General features: G+C 42.0%; 1 protein-coding gene across 3 annotated transcripts in view; it reads left to right on the top strand.

The window, feature by feature from the left end:
• SYNJ2 (synaptojanin 2) overlaps positions 1 to 23,751 on the top strand; it is a 54,803-nt gene that overhangs the window by 10,191 nt on the left and 20,861 nt on the right. For 2 of the 3 annotated variants that reach the window (XR_015949337.1, XM_088667327.1), the window contains exons 3-12: positions 470 to 740; positions 3,755 to 3,980; positions 12,679 to 12,762; positions 14,597 to 14,658; positions 16,278 to 16,374; positions 19,405 to 19,577; positions 19,842 to 19,923; positions 20,221 to 20,370; positions 20,456 to 20,621; positions 23,212 to 23,403. Coding sequence is in view for 2 of the 3 variants with exons in the window: in XM_088667327.1 (XP_088523453.1) it covers positions 470 to 740; positions 3,755 to 3,980; positions 12,679 to 12,762; positions 14,597 to 14,658; positions 16,278 to 16,374; positions 19,405 to 19,577; positions 19,842 to 19,923; positions 20,221 to 20,370; positions 20,456 to 20,621; positions 23,212 to 23,403 (1,503 nt within the window). In the remaining variant the exon portion in view is untranslated. The remainder of the gene's footprint in view (positions 1 to 469; positions 741 to 3,754; positions 3,981 to 12,678; positions 12,763 to 14,596; positions 14,659 to 16,277; positions 16,375 to 19,404; positions 19,578 to 19,841; positions 19,924 to 20,220; positions 20,371 to 20,455; positions 20,622 to 23,211; positions 23,404 to 23,751) is intronic. The other variant, XM_088667328.1, reaches the window with a different exon arrangement.

Consider the following 23,751-nt stretch of genomic DNA (forward strand, 5'->3'; position numbering starts at 1 on the left):
TTTATTTTCAGATATTATGATGGATGCTGTGGAGGAAATGAGTACCTTTCCCACAAAGTACAGTACTCCTTTCCTGCCCCAGATGTTCCCCAGCTGGGGGGGGGGGACAGCTGATGAGATCATCCCCTTAGACTAGATTTTCTCCTTGTACAGCAATGAGGATGGCTGAGTTGGCAGTTAATGCAATATTTCTGTTCACACTTGTATGTTCTACCGGTATGTGAGAAATGTTTTCATTTCACAGCTTTATACATTGAATCATGCCAACATAGGTTTCTGCCATACCTACAATCAGTCCCAGACCAATGAATTTAATCTGGTATCAACATGGCATTGTCACCTTCTGAAACAACAAACAAACAAACAAAACATATTATGAGATATTGACAGGCTGCCTTTACAGAAAAGGTCTAGAATGGAATAAGTATTTGCATTCCCATGTAATTCTAATGTGCCTGTCATTTTCTAGGCAACACCACCCTGCATTTTCTGGTCCTTGTGACAGGCTGTGCATCAGTGGGGAAAATACTTGATGCTGAAGTTTACAGAATCACGACAACAGAATTCTGTCCTCTCCAGGAAGAAACTAAGGAGGAAGATCGTGTTTCTGCCTTGAAGAAAATTCTTAATTCTGGGGTGTTTTATTTTTCTTGGCCAAATGCAGGATCAAACTTTGATATCACTGTCCGAGCCCAGAAACAGGGTGATAACAACTATGGAACTGCAAACTCATTCTTCTGGTAAGTGCAATATGTTACATCCTATATTTGGTCAGTCCTTAGCTAATATGTCCTAGACTTCAAATCCATATGGATTTCTGCTTCATGAAGGACTGGAATCTTTTTGGAATCTTCTAAAGCATAGCAGTAAATGCATTGCTATTATAGCTAGAGAGTGTCCTTTTGTGGGAGGAAAAATGTCATATTTCGAAATATAGTATATATGGTATTAAGTCCCACTAAACTCAGTGAGACTTATATTGGATTGGATTGCCAATGTATACAATAATATCAAGGCTTTAAGAGCTAGTTCACACATAGCCCAGGTGTGCTGGGTTGTTAAATTTATTATTGCATTTACATCCCACTTTTTTCTCCAGGGAACTCAAGGTGTTGTAGATGTTTCCTCCCCCTCATCATTTAATCCCCATTACAACCCTATGAGGAAAGTTAGACCAAGAGGCAATGACTGGCCCAAGGCCACCAAGTGAACTTCATGGCAGAGTGGGGATTTGAACCCTGTTCTCCCAGGTCCTAGTCCAACACGTTAATCACTACACCACACTGGCTCTGTAAGTGGCAGGTCACAATAGTGAATTGCAGGCTCACATGCTTCCCCTCCCCTTGGTGAATGGAACCTTTCATGTGAATCAGAGTTTGTGAGCCTGAGATTGGCCTTGGGCCCTGCTGTGTACGTGAACCAATCCTGGATGCCTAAATATTTGTGATGCAACCATTTCTGAATGTTTGCACCTCTCTTTGAGCAAATCCCGAGTATCTGCAACTTATACAGTGTACAAATTTATTTATTTTTGTTAAATAGAGAAGATCAATACATTTTATTTTCAACATTTTAAATAATAAATGGCAACTTCTGCATAATGTATGCAGTGATAATGATACCAAGCAAAATGAAAGTTAGCAGCTGCTTCTGTGCATGACGCTCCTCTTGCAGCCCATGGAAGGTAAATAACAAAGCCCGGTGAAAAATTATTGAATTGGGGTGATGGGGCAGGCCTATGTCAATGTAAGCCTGCATGAATTATTTATCTAACTAAGTTTTAAATGCCCTGGCACCAAGCTATTTTGGCCAAAGTTTTGTTGTTGTAGTACGTGTACTGTAGATGATACTGCAGTTCTGAACTTGTTAAAGGGTTTCGGGATATTTAGCTGTTATGTTTCTTGACCAGTTTTGCCTGACACATAGTCACAAAGTGAAGGTGGGCAAAAGATCGAGTGAACGGTCTCCTGGGTACTAGTCATGGCCGCTGAATGCACCATCATAATTACTTCTGTATATAGCACTCTCCATGTGGCCTTCAGGGTTCCATTGTGCCAATAAGAGCTTCAGGACAGCTCTGCTGCATCAAACCAAAGAGCTATCACATCATGCATCGCATTCTCACACTGGACAACCAAATGCCATTGGGAACCCTGCAACGAGACCATGAACCCAAGAGCACTCTCCCATTCGTGATCCCCAGCAACTGGGTTCAGAGGTGTACCAATGCTATTGTTTCCATGACCCACTTCTGGGCTTCTCAGAGACCCAGTAGGACTGCTGTGGGAAGCAGGATCCTGGGCAAGATGGCTATTTGGTCTGACCCAGCGTTTCCTAGTCTGGTGCTCTCTAGATGTTCTGGACTGCAACTCCCATCATCCCATGCTTTTGGACATGCTGGCTGGTGCTGAGGTGAGTCCAAAACCCCTGGACGGTACCAGGTTGGGGAAGTCCAGTCTGTTCCATCAGGGCTCATCTAATCAACTTCTGGCATGTTGATTATAGACCTAAATACAGTATATTCAAAACAGATTTTGTGTAGTTTTTTCTTGACTCAGTTCTCCTAAATGCATTTGACACAATTTGGCCCAAAGTCCCGCTGGTTTAAATGGGAGAGATTTAAGTTACATGCTTAACTGAAATCCGTGGGACTTTTTAAAAGCATGTAATTTTTACCTGGATTGTGTCCACTATCTGCGTCTTGTGGTGGCATTTTGGGATGCAAATGGCTTGCAAGAGTGATATCAGTACAGAATATACTTTCACAGAAAACTGCTGACTTTATTCAAATGAATTTGTATTTAATGAATTAGTCTGACTGGTAATATATATTCATATTGCCAGACAAACAGTATGGAATATTAAATATAGTCACATGCAGAAGTCACTACATTGCCTTTAATGGTTATATTTCCTTTCAGTAGTGCTGGGAAATCCAACAATAGCTGTAGGCTGTTTGAGCTGTATCTAATGGTAGCTTTGTCTTAGAAAAAAGTACTTCTGTTCCTGCAAGGCAAGACACCCAATTTTCACTGCCTTCCCTACTGCTGTGTCCCATTCTGTTCTGGAGGATCCCATGATCCCAAGGAGCAGGTTTTAGGGAGACGTGTGTTAGAGGGGTTGGCAAAAATTGGGTGCATCCATCTGCAAGAGCAGAAGTCCATTTCCATTAAGGCAAAACCACAACTGGATACAGCCCAAAGTTTTTTAATATTTATGATCCCGGAAGGTTACATATATTAATATAGTAATTGTAAGCCCAGGGCATGGGGAGAATCTGCCTGACTACAACAGTAAAAACAGGATATTTAAAGGCCAAAATATCTGATGGGCTGAATTCAGCTTGGTTGGTCACAAAAGTATTATTGGTGTCACAAATGTATTATTACCTATCTTGTGTGGTAAAGTTGCACTACATTTATTTTTTCCAGATTTGATTGCAAACAAATATTTCGTGACTAAAAACTATTGAACCTGCACTGCAGTTTTTCAGGTCACAATCTGAACTGTGAAATCCTCCTATTAAAATGCCTGTGGTTCTGTGAGTTGCTACCTTAACAGAGTATTTCCCAAGGTTTATCCTCACTGCAATTTTGGCTTTCTGGCAAGAAACAAGCAAAACTGGAATCCTTCCAGTGCCTTGTAGCTTGAACTCAAATAAATTATAAAACCTTACCAAAGGATAATACTTTAAAGTTAGCTTTGTTAATAATATACAGTACACCTAGTGAGTGATTATTATTGAATCTTGCAGGAACCAGCTACTGCATGTCCCCTTTAAACACTATCAGGTGAATTGCTCTGATTGGCTGTTAAAAGTGATCTGTGGTGTGGTGGACATTCGCACTCTGTACGCTTCTCACAAGAAGGCAAAGGCCTGTCTCATCTCCCGGATCAGCTGCGAGAGAGCTGGTGCCCGGTTTCACATACGAGGAGTCAATGATGATGGCCACGTTTCTAACTTTGCTGAGACGGAGCAGGTAAGGGCTGGATCCCATGTCTCTAAATAATGGATTGCATTTACACAAAGTGGGGTGGCAGTTGAGGGATCAGGATGACATCTTTCACAGTGACAAGTGACATGAGAGAAGCTAGCAAGAGCTTTTCAGAAGTAGTGTCTAAACGCCCACAGTATATTCATTAACTCTGCTTTTTTCCTTTTTGTTCATTACACATGTCTTCAGAAGAATACACCCACTCCATTCCCTCCACTTCAATTCGTTTGGCTTGGTGTTTGCCCCCCTCCCCACATTTGATTTACAGTTGAGAACTTGTGTATTCTGGGGTTGGGGGTGGGAGTGTGATTTTTCAGTACATTAAAAAAAAAATCCCTGAGTGGGGAAGAATAGAAGCAAAATAAATTCTTCTTGTTCATTATCACACACTTTCCCCATAAGGATTATAGGCTGGACTAGATTCTAATCAGAGATTCTTTCCTGAAGCTTTAATAGTCCATACCAAACATCTCATGCACAGGTAAAGGGAAATGTTTGTTTATTTGTGTTCACAAGGACACTAACACCACACCACCCCAAAATGTAAAGTGTATTTTATGGTCATATTTTAACCATTTTCCTATGGTATTGTAAAAGGCAAGTTATTTTTTAAAATATTAGGGAGCAGGGTTTGATTTTGAAATGATCATATATTGCTTTTGTGTCAATCTCTTCTCCATTATCCTTTCTTCTGCTTTAAAACAAAAATAAATCATGAATTCCTGTCATCAGGAGTGTAATGTTTGTCACCATGATACCATAGCTACCGGACAGGTGGTTCAACTAACCCTTTTTCCTGTGACTGGATACCTGCATTCTTCAGTGACAGCACAGTGCAAGAGTGCAAAAGTATAAGCCTATCTTTAGTCACACCCCTGAGCATTGGGGGTTAGCATTCTGGCTAAGAAGTATTGATGACCTGGCCTACATGTATCTAATTATTTGGCAGCATTATTTCCTCTTACAGCTAAAGAAGGAATTACCACCACCACCACTATCATCATAATCTGTCTCATTAAGCTAATGATTTGAAATACTTTGCTGTTGTACTTGGGGCCTTGTTTTCACAGTGTAACTGAGAGGCCTATTTTGGACATAATAATACTAAACAATGTTTTAACAGTACATGCATCAGCAGTAGCAAACCTCTTCTTCCCTCCTCTGGCATAGCCATGAGGAGAGGATTAGAAACAGACACTTCCTGTTTAGACTAACTAGAGATTTTCATTCCATCCAAACGGGGGTAGTGTGTTAGGGAGGACAGAATTCTAGTTGGCTTATACTTAAGCTCTGTCCAAATGTTCCTTTTGGTATCTAGATACTGTATTGAGATACCATCCGCATAAGAAATGATGCTGTGGTATGCAATCTGCTAGAAGATGGATAGTTGTTTCTGGGGGGTAAGAGAGAAATGCACTGTTGGGGAACTCTGGCAAGGGGTAGCGTTTGTTGATCCGGGATTGAAATGCTACCCACTAAAAATGAAGCTATCGAGTGATGTTCATGCACCTACTGTCTTAAAGAGGAAAACTGGGAAGGATAATAGACATTTCCTTTGCATTGTTATGGAAACTGCAGAATTATAATAGAATCATAGAATTGTAGAGTTGAAGGGGACCATGAGGGTCATCTAGTCCAAGCCCCTGCCATGCAGGAATCTTTTGCCCAACGTGAGGCTCGAACCCACAACCTTGAGATCCAAATGGCACCTATGTTTGTTGGACTTGTGGTCTATGAAAAGCCTTTCAACAAACAATGCAAGAAAGCAAAACAGAAAGGACTGGCAGCACCATTACCATTTTATTTCTAATGGCCAAGATATACATTCTTTTGTGAAGAATGGCTTTCTTGTTATGATGGATGAGGAGCTAACATGTCGTTTTGTATGTCTCTCTGCTCAAAAGGACAGGTGGCAACTTTAATCACAATGTGCTGATTTTATAGACCCTACTGGCATCATAAATAGCTTTTTATTCAAATGCTTGCATATAAAAGGCAAACTGTCCCTATATTCATGTTGTTGTTGTCGTTTAGTTGTGTCTGACTCTTCGTGACCCTATGGACCAGAGCACTCCACGCACTCCTGTCTTCCACTGCCTCCCGCAGTTTGGTCAAACTCATGTTGGTAGCTTCGAGAACACTGTCCAACCATCTTGTCTTCTGTCGTCCCCTTCTCCTTGTGCCCTGCATCTTTCCCAACATCAGGGTCTTTTCCAGGGAGTCTTCTCTTCTCATGAGGTGGCCAAAGTATTGGAGCCTCAGCTTCAGGATCTGTCCTTCCAGTCCTCAGGGGTGATTTCCTTCAGAATGGATAGGTTTGATCTTCTTGCAGTCCATGGGACTCTCAAGAGTCTCCTCCAGCACCATAATTCAAAAGTATCAATTCTTCGGCGATCAGCTTTCTTTATGGTCCAGCTCTCACTTCCATACAACACTACTATACATACAACATATGTATGTATATGTTCATACAACATACTTAATATTCATACAACATACTTAATCATTTTGCAAAAAGGAAAAAGAGCTCATCGAATCTTGTTCTACTAGTGCCTGACTTATGGGTTGCAGGCTGCATGTACATTGCAGTAGCTTTTATAATTTTCCAGACAGTTTTAGTTATTTATTATTCCCTACATTTGTATCCCGGGACGCAGGTGGCACTGTGGCCTAGGGCTTGCCGATCAGAAGGTCGGCGGTTTGAATCCCTGCGACGGGGTGAGCTCCCGTTGCTCGGCCCCAGCTCCTGCCAACCTAGCAGTTCGAAAGCACGTCAAAGTGCAAGTAGATAAATAGGTACTGCTACAGCGGGAAGGTAAATGGTGTTTCCGTGTGTCTGGTTCGCCAGAAGCGGCTTTGTCATGCTGGCCACATAACCTGGAAGCTGTACGCCGGCTCCCTCGGCCAATAACGCGAGATGAGCACCACAACCCCAGAGTCGGTCACGCCTGGACCTAATGGTCAAGGGTCCCTTTACCTTTACATTTGCATCCCACCTTTTCTCCCAGGAGCTCAAGGTGACATACATGGTTCTTTCCCCTCCCCTTCCCTTGCAACAACCCTGTGAGGTAGGCTAGGCTGAGACACTGTGACGGGCCCAAGGTCACTCAGTTAGCTTCATGCCCGAGTGCAGATTCAGTCCCTGGTCTCTCAGGTCCTAGTCCAACATTCTAACCTCTACACCTGCCTCACTCTCAGCCTTGATAATGTGATGGGGATCTCGGCATTATTATTTTCTCTCTCTTTTTTTAGTTATGTAGCGAACATGATTTCTTCTGTGCATTCTAATGTTCAAATAACACAAGTCAAATAAAAACACTGTTTATATGATGCTAAGATAATTTGAGGCCTGGAGCAGAGTAGGAGGAAGGGAGCTGACAATGATTTTCAGTGTTAAGGCTCCTGTTGCCTGGGATACAGGGACTGAAATATAGCTTGCATACTGTTGGGTATCACTATTGTCACATTGCAAGAACACCTGCACTTCTCTTCAGGGGTTAAAAATTGTATAAAAGCGTTGGATTTCTCATGTTCATTGTCCAACCTGCCATTGCATCTGTCTTAAGGGCTAAGCATCCTCATGAAGGATAAGGCTGTTGGCAGCTATCAATTGCATTTTTCTCCCTCTCTCATAATAGTTGAAGCCAATGCCATGCAAAGAAGCTGAATGTTGGACAATTGAGGACAGACCAGAAGGATTAGCAATTGTTTGCTGAAGCTTGAGAATGATTGTCGAGCAGGGGTGGAGAATCATTTCCAGTTTGCTGTGGGGTGGGGTGGGGGGCTGGATGCTGCAGTGCCCTGACCTGTCCCCTGTGGACCATTCACCTGTCATTTACCTGATGTCACCATGACATCACCTGAAGCATTTTCCTTTGCCCACATGGTTTGAAATCAAATTATATGGGGAAAGACATAATGTTTTGCAAGCTCTGCCAATCAGCTGATTGTTGGAGCTTGCAAAACTCTGTACCTTTGCAAACACTGACAATTCACAGGCACACTTGCAAAGGGCACAAGGCTTTGCAATCAGCATGGAGCTGCATCTTACCTGCTCCGCACCTAATGCCAAATATACATGTAGGGCAGGTAGGCACGGCTTGACCAAAATGGCCAAATGCAGAGGCCTGCCAGTCTTAATAAGATCTACAGGCCAGAGGTTCCCCACCACTGCTGGAACGTATTGCTTCCTTTATAGATTCAATTTATCCTTATACAGTATTTATGTTAGAAGATATTTGAAACTGGAAAAGGGGCATGGAGAAAAAGGAGTGATTACGCCTTTGCTGCTCAGTACACTTGAGTGGATAATGGAGCTCTGTATTTTTGTTCCATGGAACTTCATTAAGGGACTTTAATATGGAATATAAATTTTACTTTAAATATAGTAAAGAGCACCATTTTTAACCTGGATCACCGCAAAAGGAATGACACGACTTAAATTTTGGAAGGAGTGAAGATATTGAATCTCTTGTAACTGGGGACTTAATCATGTGCTCATTCTGGAACTAGGCTATCAAAACATGATAATTGGTTCCATCTTGTCTAAAGTATTCATATAAAAAGCTTAAAATGCAGTGAGGTCACCCCCCCCTGCATTTCTAGCCACATATTTACAGTACATTGTTTTTGCATTAACTTTTTTGTTTGTTTCCCATCCTTTGAATCCCCCCAGAACCTCTATTAGTGAAGCTCTCATCTGCACATGGGGCAGTAACTATTAGGGTATGCTCACATTACTGCTTGCCCCACTTCCTTGGCAGAGAGTGATAGTTGATAGGTGTCGGGTGCCCTAGCACTGTGGTGCAGAGATCGCGCCGGCGCCCCCGCCCCACCCTGTTTCTTGCCGCGGCTGGTGGGCAGGCGCGGCACGCGGCGGCCCCTGGCAGCCCGGCGCCCCACGCCACCCAGCCTTCCCCTAGAGCTGGCCCTCATAGGTATGATATTGTTATTTATGCGGACCCAGAAGAAAAATATATCTGCACTTGCTATCCTCTTGTAAACGTAGATCTGGGAAAGGTATGGGTCACCCTTATCAGGACACCTAAAGAGTCGGCAGAAACGCTTTTTCTAATGCTGACATTGGAAAGTGGCACGTATCCATGTGGTAGCAATAGTTGGCATTCTGGCTTAAAACACACCTAAAACATGCCCTAAATATCAAGCTGAGAGAAGGAACCTAGGTAGAGCTAGCAAGAATCTTTCTCTCTGGAAGTAGCAAAAGAGGCATTGGGTGAAATGGAAGTTAATTGTGAAGTCACCACCTCCCCCCCCCCCCGCCTCTTTCTCATTCACTTATATATGCATCATTCACAGCCACTGCATTCTTTCCAAACAGGGCTGAACCTCAGAGTGGCTGAAATCCAGTCCAGTTTGTAATGCACAAGCCTAGGAAGAAAATCTCTCCTGCTTTCTTAGCAGACTACTGGATAATCAGTGATGAAGTAAAAACTTGGCAGCTTCTAATTCAGTGGAGAAAAAAGTTGTTTCCACTTGCTTCATAATGACATGCTGGCTCCTCTCTTTCATGAATAAACGGCACCCCAGGAACCTGGATGCCCAGGGAAGGCTCTCTGACCCCTTTACATTGCATTAGTTCTGACATTTTTTCCTGGTTTCAGGAGAGAGAAAGAAACAATTAGCTTTATCTCCAGGCAGCTCTTTTATGCATAAATGGTATTCCTTTGTCTCCCACTGAGTTAGCCTTCTGGCATTTCAGCTTGGCTATGAGTCATCTCTTTTTTCCTTTTTTTTTTTTTGGTGGCTGGAAATGACTCACTGCAACAGGCAAAGAAAAGAAAACAAACCAATTTCAAGTCTTTTTGCTTTCTAAACTGAAGCCAACACTTAACATTTTAACTTATTTGGCCATTTTAGTTTACAAGCCTGATAAAACTAGCAGGAACACACAAAACTGCAAGACTGAGAACTGAAAGAAATTGGGATGGGGTGGGGCATTTGACAACCAGTGTGCAGGTCATATGAAATTGGGGGTGGGTGGGTGTGATGAGTGCCATTTTCCTACTCAGGGTGCTGCAGTAGGGCACTTGGTTTGCATGCTGAAAAACCCGGGTTCAATCTCTGGCATCTCTGGTTAGGATTTGCTGGAAAAGACTCTTGTCTGAAAACCATGGAGAGCAGCTGCTAGATAGTGTTGACAATACAGTACTGAGCAAATAGACCTTGTAGCCCCCTAAGGCAAGCAGCTTCCAGATCCATTGGTAGATTATTTCACATTCTTTTTCATATCTCCAGAAAGAGCCTAAAGTTTCCCTTCTATGGCATATGACATAGAGGGGAAATGGGATTCCCTTTGTGGGATTTCTTACAGAAAAATAGAAGTTGATTCAGATTCCCCTCCCTTTCTTCCCCCTGCCTCCACTAAGGCATTTAATTTGTTCAGTGTGATTCATGTGCCCAAAGAAGTGTTTGGTTTAGCAATTCTTACCTTTCCGATCACTTTTTAAAATGGCATTTAAAGTGTGCATGATGTGCACGTTACAAATCTGCTGTGGGGAAATGCTGCTTCAGCAGCAGCTGGGATTATAGCAGCTGTTGTAATATTTGGAGCTGCTTCAGTGGCCAGAACAGAGCATAAACCTTTGTGTGGTCCTGGGCATTTTCTTGTAGTATCGTTATTAAAAGGAAATAGAAAATTCCCTTGATGGGATGGGACTTGCCCATCAGGAGCACTCTGGCATCCACCAGATTCATGAAGTCCATTAATTAAGTGCAGTTATACTGTGCAATCCAGTGATGGTCCTTGTGTTCACATTTCCACTGTGGGCATTGGTGCTGATCCAGCTGCCTGCCTGCATCCTGAGCAATGCAGCGTGCTTATAAAAGAAGGCTCTTGGGTGACTTGTCTGATACCCTTTCTTTGCTGAAAGCTCATTGTGATGAACAATGACACCACTATTATATATCGCAGGTGGAAACGGGCCAAGATTTAATTGCTAAATATAGGCCAACGCTGTTAAGTTTGCCATTGTGCTGTTCTTTCCAGGGCCGTGCCTTGCTATCTGAAGCTTCATCTCGGCTTTTAGCTGGCCTAAAATTGGATATGGGTACTGGGGGAGGCAAAGACGCAGGCAGACACAACCATCCATCCATGCAATCAGTGTGGTGAAGGCCGCCGAGTCAGAATCTCTCAACATAACCTACCTTACAGGGTTGTTGTTAGGATAAAATGGAGAAGTGTGTACACTGCCTGCACTCCCTGGAGGAAACGCGGGGTATAAATGTAGTAAATAAAGAAGTGTTGGTGATACTGTTTGTTCTGAGATAGATTGATTATTATTTTTTTACAGATCATCACAAAAATATAAGTGGTTAGGGAGGGGAAGGAAAATAGTGAATTCATATTGGGAAAGGAAATGAATACCAAGTTAGTCAGCCCAACTATTTTGTTTCCTTGATGGTCCTCAGACTTTTTGTTACTTAACATGTTGCCAAGGCACAATGTGTGATTAACAAAAATTAGTAAGTGTTGTAAGTGAAGCTAATACATCCACTTACCGTTACCCAAGAGTGGTCCTAATATGTGTAAAATTTCTGGGGGTGGGGCAGGGGAGAGAGAGGGGGGGATTGTGCTTGCTTGTATGTATCAGGGGTAACTAATATTTTTTAAAATTATAATCTATATTAAATTTTAGAATGACTAGCCTTTGAACCTTAGGACTCATGTATCTTTAGTATTTGCATATAAGAGGGCATTGCAGCCAGTGAAATTTCTATATTACAGTCTGCAGGGATTTGAAAATCTTCCTTGGCCAAAGCTTTCTCATTCATCCAACTATTAAACATACATAAACCCTAATGTTGAAAGACTGGCTGTGGCGTTTGCCCATTCTTTGGGGATACGTTTGTATTGGGGGAGAGAAAGGGTTAATAGGTTGACCAACAAGAAAGCCCAGAGGCGGAGCCTACCTGATTTTGAGGCTCAGCCCAGAGGTTTTGACCAGGCATCCCCAAACTTCGGCCCTCCAGATGGTTTGGACTACAATTCCCATCTTCCCTGACCACTGGTCCTGCTAGCTAGGGATCATGGGAGTTGTAGGCCAAAACATTTGGAGGGCTGCAGTTTGGGGATGCCTGATTTTGACAGTTAGTTAGTTTGGTTGGTTCTTTGGGGGGTGGAGATAGAGGAGTGAGAGTGAGTTAGAAACCAGGGACAAGACTGAGAGGGGATAGAGTGACCGCATTTCGAATATATTTTAAAACTTGTTTGTGTTTGAACTAAACTTTAATCTTCATTGTTAACTCTACCTGACTGAGACTCAATACTTCACCAGGGAACCCTGGTTTTTTTTCCACAAAATCTGTGGCAGCGGAAGAATAAAGTAGTGGTGTACAGGTCAATACGGTAGTCCGTGAAATGACCGGGGGCTCTGTACAAACACCACACTGGCCATCCCAGATCCACACTTGCCATATCAACAGCAAGCTAGCTGTTCAAATCTGTCCAGTTGTCTAGATAGCACATATTCTTTTCTTTGGTCCAAATAGATGTCTTATTTCCCATGTATTTTTGCCATTTTTTAAAAAACCCTGAAGATACCTCACATTCAAGCTTAACTGATATCTAGCTTTGCATTTCAATCAATATAGTCATACACATAGTTGAGAAATAGCCAAAAAAATGCATTGATCTGAATATGCTTTATCTCTCTTGTTTCTGTAGACTATCTATTTGGACAATGATGTTTCTTCCTTTGTTCAAATCAGAGGCTCAGTTCCACTCTTTTGGGAGCAACCTGGGCTACAGGTAAATAGCAAAAATCACTAAGGCTGCAATCCCAAGGCAAGAGGTGGGATTGAAGGCAGTTTAACCACCATATCCAATGCCCTGCCAAGTGTCAAGGCAGAAGCAAGAACAGAGGAATATTATCCATCCTTTTTTGCACTTTGATTAGTTATTATTTAAGAGCTTCCTTTCCACTGGGAATACAGTGGTACCTCAGTTTAAGTACACAGTTGGTTCCAGAAGTCTGTACTTAACCTGAAGCGTACTTAACCTGAAGCGAACTTTCCCATTGAAAGTAATGGAAAGTGGATTAATCCGTTCCAGAAGGGTCCGCGGAGTACTTAAACTGAAAGTACTCAAACCGAAGCGTACTTAAATCAAGGTATGACTGTAATGGGAACAAAATAAAGAGTTAGAGGGGCTGCTGAACATGTCTGTCTTTCTCCCTGGTTCTGGATGTGATGTCTTTGGATCTTAGCTGCTTCCTGGTCCTTGCTTGGAATGCCTCCTTTTGGCCCTACTGATGGTTGGAGTTCTGGCATCAACGGGGCCAGGACAACCAAGGGTCCAGTTGCGAAGAGGAAGTACCCATCTCCCTCTATAGTGTTGGTGCTCTGTCTCTAACCTTGTAGAGAGAGATGTGATCTATCTTACAACCCCTGAGATGTCAAAGAGGCCTGATGCTGTGGTTAAGGTAACTTTGAAAGTTGCTATGCCAACATTTGTGATATTAATATTCAAGATGCTGAGATTTGAGGTGTTGTGTTTTTTTATTAAAAAAACTTGTGTGCTGTGATGCAGTGCTTCTTATAAAGGCCACACTGTAGCCATTGGCAATGAAAAAGGGAGGCACCAAAAGCAGAGTTTTGCCAGCCACAACCTGAAATGGTTGCCTACAAATTGGGTCAAAACTGTTTTTAGAGAATAACTCCTTTATTCGAAACAAAAAAATAAAAAAATTCCTTCCAGTAGCACCTTAGAGACCAACTAAGTTTGTCATAGGTATGAGCTTTCGTGGTATCTGAAGAAGTGTGCATGCACACGAAAGCTCATACCTATGACAAACTTAGTTGGTCTCTAAGCTGCTACTGGAAGGATTTTGTTTTTATTTTTTGTTTCGACTACGTCAGACCAACACGGCTACCTACCTGTAACAAATCCTTTATTTGAATCATGAATGGCTCCATCTCTGTATCACTCGGGAAGATCATATGGTCTGGTTTATACAAAGAAGCTGTTACCTTGAAACTTAATATGCATATTTTAAAAAATATTGATTATTCAAAACTCGACCTGTTTGTTTTTGTAAGCTCAAATACTTTTTATAAGCTGATTGTTTATCCTGTAAAACGATTGAACCTGGCTAGCTAAAGACAACACTTTCTGCTTGTTTATTTTTAACTGCAGTGGTTCAGGCATGGTCTGTGCTTTAGGACAGCAGTTATATCTGTGTATGTACAGAATAGATACTTACATGAGCTCTGGAATGTGAGTTAGGGACAGATTCAAGAATGCAATGAATTCAGTGGTGTTTCCCCCAGCAGCTATGCCTGTTATATTCATCGGTGGCCCTAATAAGGAAACTCACCTTGACAACTGGAGGGTCAGTTGGATAGAGGATTCTGGGCAAGGTGAACCCATGGCCATTCACTGGGTGTTAATTTGATTTTGCATTCATTTGTCAGTGTTGTTAGCTAATAAAATGTGTAATTTGTGCTTTGAGTGCCATATGGGGGTGACGGTGTGGTTGCTAAGAGATAATTAAGGAACATTTTCTTTGAATGAAAAAGGGAGACATCTAGTGACTCATGTTTAAAATGATTGCTTTCTATTATTTTCATTGTTATCCACTTAGGTTGGCTCCCATCATCTAAAACTCACCAGAGGCCTGGAAGCTAATGCTCCTGCTTTTGACAAGTAGGTTTAATTGCAACGCTGCTGATAACTGAGTAAAATCGGATGTTACTGTTTGCATTCCAGGGTTTCCCAGAACATCATCATGGTGTCCAGGGCCAGCTCTAGGTAGAGTCCCGGTGGTGCAGGGCGCCAGGCGCGAAGCCATGCTGCACCCTGCGAGGGCGGGGGCACCAGAGCGATCTCCACCCCTCAGCGCCAGGGCGCCTGACCTGCTCGAGACTGCCCTGATGGTGTCACATCTTTCTTCTTTCAAATCCCACTTCAAAACTCACCTTTTTATGAGAAGCTTTTTGGTTGAATCCCTACAACTGCAGACATAACACTTAACCATAGAATCATAGAATTGTAGAGTTGGAAAGGATCCTGTGGATTGGGTAGCCCAATCCCCTGCAATGCAGGAATATGCAACTGTTCCATATGGGGATCGAACCTGCAACCATGGCATTGTCAGCACCATGCTCTAACCAGCTGAGCTAACCATATATAAGGGATCAAATATTGGCTGTGGGGTCAGCACGCTGCTCTCCACTTCCCTATTGCTCCTGCTGGTCATTATGCCAGCATCTGGCGGTAGAGCAGGGAGAAATGTCAGGGGTTTTGCTAAGGGGAAAAAGAAGCTATCTGCATTGTGGCTGCTACATCTGAAGACGGTAATGTTACTAGGCTTATTTAAATTATTGTCTTAATCAGAATTTAGGTCTGGGGTTAGGAAACTTTTTTTTTAGCCTAACCCTCATCTCCCAAAGGGACACATACTAGTGACAGGTGGGGCCAAATGAGAAGTAGGTTTTGGGTTTGACTGGAGCTGGCGCACATGCAACTCTCACTGTGAACACATACAGCACACACAGCATGCATATACACATCACATGCCAAATACTTGTATAGTATGCACACATAAGCTTGCAACCCCCCCCCCATCCCACACCCCCAGCTGGAACAAAAAAAAGCATTTTAGGTTTTTTCTTTGTAACACTTCAAACAGCACTGGATGCTTCAGTTGAGGGAAGAATCTCATTTCAGGGGGAGGGAGGAGAATTCAGTTCGTGTGCTAGAAAGGTGGGATATTTTGTAGCACTAGAAGGAAGAGATCTTGATCTGCCACCAAAAAGAAGTTAACTGTGCATTTGCTACCTTTATTGCACAGTTGGTTTTGAAGACTAGTAGATTTCCCACCCCCCACCTGTATAATAAGCTGTTCTTGCATTTACACAACCTCTTAGGAACTACTAAAGCCAGGTAAATGGCACAAGGCTGTGTGCAAAGAGTGGTGGACGGCTATTGAAATAGATAAAGATCCCACAGGTAGAGCAATTCAGGTGATATAGGAGGGAATCAGTCCATTGTAATGCTTCTCAGAGAATGTTGTGTGTTTTTTAAGGCCGTCCCTGCTCCACATGTGTTTTATGAAGAGTTCTAGGGCTCAGCTATACAGCTGCAAATAAAATGTTTTGAATGTGTTGTAAAATGCAACTGAGACACCAGATAGCAACTGTGAGCTATAGCAAATTCAATGCATTTTTCAAAATGATTTTTTTAAAAAATATATTAAGGTAGATTTCACCCTAGTTCGTGTCTAATATTTATGAAACCAAAGCATTCTGTTTCTACTTTTGCAGGCATATAATGCTCATGAAAGAACAATATGGTAAACAAGTGATTGTTAACCTGTTAGGAAGCAAAGGAGGAGAGGACGTCCTTAACAGGGCTTTCAAGGTAAAAACAAAAAGCAAATACATGTGTGTTTAGTATAACTGGGATTATTGGGAGACTTGATAAAGTTTGTACATATGAATGTTTGCTAAAAAGGCATTATTGTCTAGCCTTTGCAATTACCATCACAATGTCAATTGTAAATGTCATTTTAAACCAGGGGTCAGATGCGGCCCACGAAGACTGTTTTACCAGCCCACGAGCTGCCCCCGAACCGAGCCGCCCGCTTGGTGAGTCCCTCACACGCTGCACTAAATCAGCATGGTGCGGGGACTCGCCGAGTGGCGGCGGAAATCATGTCTGCACACGCGCTGGAACCGGAAATCACGTCTGTGCATGTCCAGACACCTAAAATCGCTTCTGTGCAGGGTCGATTTTCGGCATCTGGGCATGCGCAGACACAATTTCTGGCATCTCGCTGTGCCAGTCCGGCCCACAGACGATCTCCATGGGAGTGATCTGGCACATGGTCGGTAAACTTTGCCGACCCCTGTTGTAAGCGCATCAGTTAAATCGATAAACAAAACTATTCTTGGTTATTTAAGCCTATACAGACATGTAAATTTGACATGTATTTTAATATGTGGTTTTATTTTACAATTTATGCTTTTAAAATTGCTGGTTTTATTTTGGAAAACATTACATTAGCTTGATTTTTAACACCTGGATTTTTAATTTTTACATACATGCTTGGAGGTTTTGATGATTAAGTAGTATATAAATCCTGTTAAATAAAATATTTTAAAAATCAGTTCTTTTGAAAATCATCAATATTTCCAAAGGAAGGATATTTCCACCTAAAGCAGAGATTGCCAGATCATATTATTTGTATTTTAAATATTTTTAAAATTAAATAGCAGAATGCCTTTGAAATTACAACCATATTTGTCACTGAGAAAAGAAAGAGGAACCCATGCAGTTAACTATTACAATTGTCTCTTATCATCCCACCCAACAGCCCCCATGCCATATGACCTGAAAACCTTTTTGACCTGGCAAGCCAGATCTTTTATCTCCTTCCACCCTGCAGGCCAACTTTGACCCATAGGTGGTTTTGCCCACCTGTTAAGAGTTGGCAGGTCCAGGGAGATAATGAACAGATTTCAACTCCCCACACAACAGCTGTTGCACAGGGAGTTCAATCCTGCTTTCTGCAGGCTTTTGGTATGCAGAGGCATTCCCTGCAGGAGACTCTCACACAGAGCAGGATGTGTTCAATGTGATCATTGTCCATGCTGGCTTCCCACAGTGAAGTAGGGCACACAGCCAAACCAAGCAGGGTTGTACACCACCTCCACTGTTACCCACCACGTGACATTACCTACCCATCACTGTGATGTCACCTAATTGACAAGTGGGCGCAGTTTAGAATAAATGATTTATTGGACCCAAATTGGAACCCCAGGTGGACCTGAAGTCCCCACTCCTTTTATTAAAATATATATATTTAACAATTGATATTGTTTTGATATACCACTTGATTGTAATAAAACCTCTAAGTGGTTTGCAAAAATACGTGATGCTGTGCTGCGTCTGAGCTGGATCTCCCTCCTTCTCCAAGGGGGGGGGGGACACTGTTCCTCACAAGCAAGTTGATCAAAGATCAACGCCTGTCGATCAAAGCCTGTTGATCAAGACTGGGCACTTTGCTCCAGTCACTACAACTGATGCTGGCCAAACCCTTATTCATTCATTCATTTCATAAAATTTATACAGGCACTACAGTCTCTGCTTTCTACCCCATAGGGAGAGGAAGTTGAGGCATGAGCATGGACTGAGTCCTTAGGTGGTTCCATTTCTTCTCCCTCACAAACTCCCACTGTGCATTGAAGTTCATTGTCAGTATTGCTCCCCTGTTAGGTCTTATCCTCCCTCTCAGTATCACCTGTAATTCCTGTTAGAGATGATAATTTGTCATTTCTCTGTAATGTTAATGAGTAGCCCAGCTGCACAATTGGGTACCATGCTTTGAACAATGATTCATGCTGAGATAGTAATGGTTTAGTCTGATGTCATTCCCAAGTATGGTCCCTAATGCAGCTGTCTGTAAATAGTCACTGAAGTGTGGGCAGTTACCAAAGAAACAGATCCAACGGCAGTAACAGACCGTGGAAGCATGACTCTCCTCTAGTTATAAGCAACTCTTAACATCGTCAGTGCCTGAAGCGCCTCTTCTCCTGAATTTATTTTGGAACCTGGCCATTTGAACTTTGAAATGAGCTTGATAATAGTTCTAAGTGAGCAAACACAGGAAGCAAGAATGCAGCCATGTTTAATATCTCAATCTAAAACATTTGCACCAATACCTCTCCCTATATGCAATGCAGCTGAAAAGGCAGGATAGAAACACTAAATAAATGTATAAGCACTTTGCCTCATGTGGCTTTCTGACAGTGCACCTGGAGTGTTTTCTGCTGGTATTTGGGGGGTGGGGAGCAGCAGCATATCTTGCATTCTTGCTAAGGTAGCAGAGCTTCCTTTGAATCCTGGGCCTCTCACCTCAGGTATCTTCAGCACAGGATTGCACTCTGAGTATGTGCTATTATTCGTACTTTCAAGCTGGTGTAGTAAACTGGATCACAACTTTATTTTTAATTTTTGCATTATTTCATGCCCTTTTGCAGGGTGGTGTAATTTTTATTCTGTCATATCTTCCAATCCATAGGAGAGACTATAGAATGGGCATTTAGGTTGTGAGTACAAAATACATATTGGCATGAAGCTGTATTCTGACTACATACAACTACATACTAATATTTTATGTGACATCATGTGGCAGAAACATGATGTGTGGGACACAGGCCCACACAGTCTAACTGAGGCCTTAGTTTTGGTTATAAATTGAGCAGTACTGATTGGTGCAACAACAACAAAAAACACCTAAGGGAATTGAATTTTAAAATATGCAGGGAATATTGTTGAATTTACAACTTAGCATCATGATTAGCAGTTCAGTGCATATTATCATATATATTTTTCTGCAAATGATGAATACAAAAGGTTTTTCTCTCTGTCACTTTCCTTTGCAATTAGAAGTTGCTCTGGGCATCATCCCATGCAGGAGACACACCCATGATTAATTTTGATTACCACCAGTTTGCAAAAGGTGGGAAAATGGAGAAGCTTGAGAATTTGCTGGGGCCTCAGCTGAAGTTGCATTGGGAAGAGTTAGGCATCTTCACCAAGGGCGAGCATGCGGGTTTCCGGTGAGTGTCTTAACCCTTTGATACCAATTGTTTGTGCTTTCCTTTTCGAGCTTCCAGATGTACATTGACTCTGCATATGGAAGGTTGCATCCTCATTGGATTGGGGCAAAGGAAGCTAACAGTAAACAACACAACTCTCTACATATTTATGTATCTGCTTCTTCTTTCCCCTTCTTCCCTTTTCAGCAGGTTTTTAAAAAGTAGTTGTTTTTTGGGATTTGTGGGAATGCTAAATCTTTTCATTCTTTGACTTGATTTTTGAAGTCAGCAGATGGGTACCTTGCGAACCAACTGCCTGGATTGTCTGGATCGAACAAACACCGTTCAGTCCTTCATAGCACTTGAGGTGAGTGATCCACCAGACATTTTGCAGGAATGCTCCCCCCCCCTTTTTCATGCCTGCATTATGTCCGTCTTGTGAAAAGGTGAAAGATGGTGTCTTTCTCATACATATCTGGTTGGCCAAAGTGAGGACAGGATGCTTGGCTCTTTCGTCAGATCCAGCAGGGCTCTTTCTTACGCTTTGAGATTAATATCCTGAGCAAAATCCTTAATGTAACAACCAGCAGCAAGTTTGGGGTATGATGAGGGCAGTGATCTTATCTGTTTCTCTCGGGCTTATGCCTCTTTTTTTCTCATCCAGGTTCTGTTCACTCAGCTTGAGAGCCTGGGATTAAACTCCAAGCCTATAGTTGAACGTTTCCTGGAGTCTTATAAAGCAATGTGGGCCCTCAATGGACACAACCTAAGTAGGATTTTTACAGGCAGCCGTGCCTTGGATGGAAAAGCTAAGGTAGAGGAGACAAGTGATAATTGTCATATTCTTGGAAGCTGTCGCTGTGAGTTAAATAAATGCTATTAATCCTTTTGTTACACAGGTTGGGAAGTTCAAGGACGGGGCGCGTTCAGTGTCACGGACAATCCAGTCAAACTTTTTTGATGGTGTGAAACAGGAAGCCATTGACTTGCTGCTTATGGGTGATTTCTACAGTGAAGAGCAAGCGGAAAAGGAGAGGATGCTCATGGACCACACGGCATTGCTGAGTAAGTAAGATTTAGTTCTGACTTTCTTTCTTTTTGGTATTGGTGTGTAAAGGAATTAGCAGCTGCAGCTCAGAAAAAAGTCAATGAAAATAGTATATGTAAAAGATGGGAAGACAGACAGACAGTTCCAACTCTGCCCCATGACAGAAAGACAGATAAGACAGATGTAACGCCACCCAACCCTGCTAAAATAAAAATTCAAAGGCCTGGATGAATAAGAATGTTTCACCTGGTGCCTAAAAACAGCTAGTGATGGTGCCAGGGGAGGGCATTCCACCAATTAGAAGTCGCCACTTAAAAGACCCATACTCATGTCTTCACACTCTTTTTTAATTTAAATTATTCATAGTTTTCATTTATATACATTTCAGTAGTTTAACAATCATTCTAACATTTCAAACCTCAACTTCTTTCCTCCTCTTTCTGCAGTTTCCTTAAATTTATTTTATCATTTCCTCCATATTCTAAATTAACTTATTCTTATTCTTTTATTCATAATTTTGATTATATATTCTTTTGAAACTGCAGGTTATTACAGTAATCCTGCCAATGTCTTATCTGTTTATAATTTGTTGGTAGATATTCAATAAACGATTTCCATTCTTTTATAAAAAGTTTGTTATCCTCGTTTCTTACCGGTATTCTTCCAGTAAGTTTTGTCTTTTCTGCATAATCCATAAGTTTTTGTATCCATTCATCTCTCGTCAGAACTTCTTCTTCTTTCCATTTTTGGGCAAGTAGCATTCTTGCAGCTGTAGTTGCATACATAAATAAATTTATATACTGTTTGGGTAGTTCTACACTTATAATTCCCAAAAGAAAAGCTTCTGGTTTTTAAAACAAATGTTATTTTAAACATCTTTTTCAGTTCATTATATATCATTTCCCAGTAAGCTTCAACCTTACTACAAGACCACCACATATGATAAAAACATCTGCACCATCTGCACCATAACAATGCCTTATGAGGAACGACTTAGGGAGCTGGGTATGTTTAGCCTGGAGAAGAGAAGGTTAAGGGGTGATATGATAGCCATGTTCAAATATATAAAAGGATGTCATATAGAGGAGGGTGAAAGGTTGTTTTCTGCTGCTCCAGAGAAGCGGACACAGAGCAATGGATTCAAACTACAAGAAAGAAGATTCCACCTAAACATTAGGAATAACTTCCTGACAGTAAGAGCTGTTCGACAGTGGAATTTGCTGCCAAGAAGTGTGGTGGAGTCTCCTTCTTTGGAGGTCTTTAAGCAGGGGCTTGACAGCCATATGTCAAGAATGCTTTGATGGTGTTTCCTGCTTGGCAGGGGGTTGGACTGGATGGCCCTTGTGGTTTCTTCCAACTCTATGATTCTATGAGCTGCATAAGGCTTTATAGGTCAAAATCAGCATCTTGAATTGGGCCTAGAAACTAATTGGTAGCTGGTGGTAGCTGGTACAGCCATGCCATAGGGACCCAGGTGGCGCTGTGGGTAAAGCACTGAGCCTAGGGCTTGCTGATCAGAAGGTTGGTGGTTCGAATCCCTGCAACAGGGTGAGCTCCCGTTGCTCGGTCTCAGCTCCTGCCAACCTAGCAGTTTGAAAGCACGTCAAAGTGCAAGTAGATAAATAGGTAGCACTACAGTGGGAAGGTAAACGTGTGCTGCTCTGGTTTGCCAGAAGCGGCTTTGTTATGCTGGCCACATGACCTGGAAGCTGTACGCCGGCTCCCTCGGCCAATAACGTGAGATGAGTGCCGCAACCCCAGAGTCGGTCACGACTGGACCTAATGGTCAGGGGTCCCTTTACCTTTACAGCCATGCCATAATTTGTGCTATTATCTAAGACCATCTTGCCCTGGTGATCATCAGCATGAGACCTTTACTATCGTAAAACAACATCAGAGAGGGAGAAACTACACATCTGGGAAAATAGCTATATTCAAGGCTAATCCAAGCATCTAACTTGCACCAATAATTAAAACCATATATGCAGGATACAATGAACCCACCCTCTTTTTCTTTCACCTTTTGACGTTCAGGGTTTTTGTCCCCAATGCATATATTTGGGCTTTCTGTACCACTGATTCAGACACTTGTGCATTTGAATCTGAGTAACCAATGTGCCTGTTCTAGTGGTTACAATCTCACACTCCTATTAATGATGTCTTTTAAAACTTTTTAAAATAATATAACTATGTGCATGAAAGCAAAAATACATATAGATTGGTTTGGATTCTCAGGTTGCAATTCTGTGTGTTTTTCTTGGGAATAAATGCTACTGAACACAATAGAAGTTCACCTCTGAGTGAACATTCATAGGATTGCACTGTCACTCTGCAAAACGCCCAACAGCAGATGAGCACTAATGCCTGCTTAACGTTTTCCCATAAGCTACTCAGCTGCTCCCAAACTGTTCATGTTCCTGCTTTTGAACTATGAGGAAGAGCATCACTTGTGGGTTGTGGCATAGCCTGAAATGTTTATCCCTAGTGATTTAAGGCATGCCAACAAAAGCAATTATCAGGAGAGATGTTGGTATTCTGATGATTCATATGGTCCGTTTTATTTCATGGCAGAAAATCCCACTCTCTTCCCCCCTTTCTTTCCATCAGTGACTCCTAGCATTTTGAAAGCCATGTCAGAGCATCAGTTTGAATTCACAAACTTCAAGAGAATTCGTGTTGCTATGGGGACTTGGAATGTCAATGGAGGCAAACAGTTTAAGAGCAATATCCTTGGTACCAGCGAGTTAACAGATTGGTTACTGGATTCCCCGAAGCTTTCTGGTGTTTCAGAATTTCAAGGTAACAAGGAGCACTAGTCATGCAGTGACAAGCGTTACCCACACACATATCATATTCCTGCATACATGCATACATATGTGTCTATGTTTGTATTTGTTACAACTCAGTTTGTGGGGCATTAAAATTGTTAGGTTACTTGCACACCACCTAGAAACCTCTAGTTTTGTTCATAAATAGTCCAAGATAATGTGGTTAATAGAGAAGTCTGAAAATGCAGCATTTGTATGTTTTCCACTCAAAGCGAGGGACTTTTAAGTTTTACCCCCAGTGGTCAAAGATACCCCATCTAAAAAGCTGAAATTTAGTTCACATTTAATCATTAGGATTTACCTAATCATTAGGATTTAC

This window comes from Zootoca vivipara, chromosome 3 (genome assembly GCF_965207765.1).
Source record: "Zootoca vivipara chromosome 3, rZooViv2.hap1.1, whole genome shotgun sequence".
In the NCBI taxonomy this organism is placed as follows: Eukaryota; Metazoa; Chordata; class Lepidosauria; order Squamata; family Lacertidae; genus Zootoca; species Zootoca vivipara.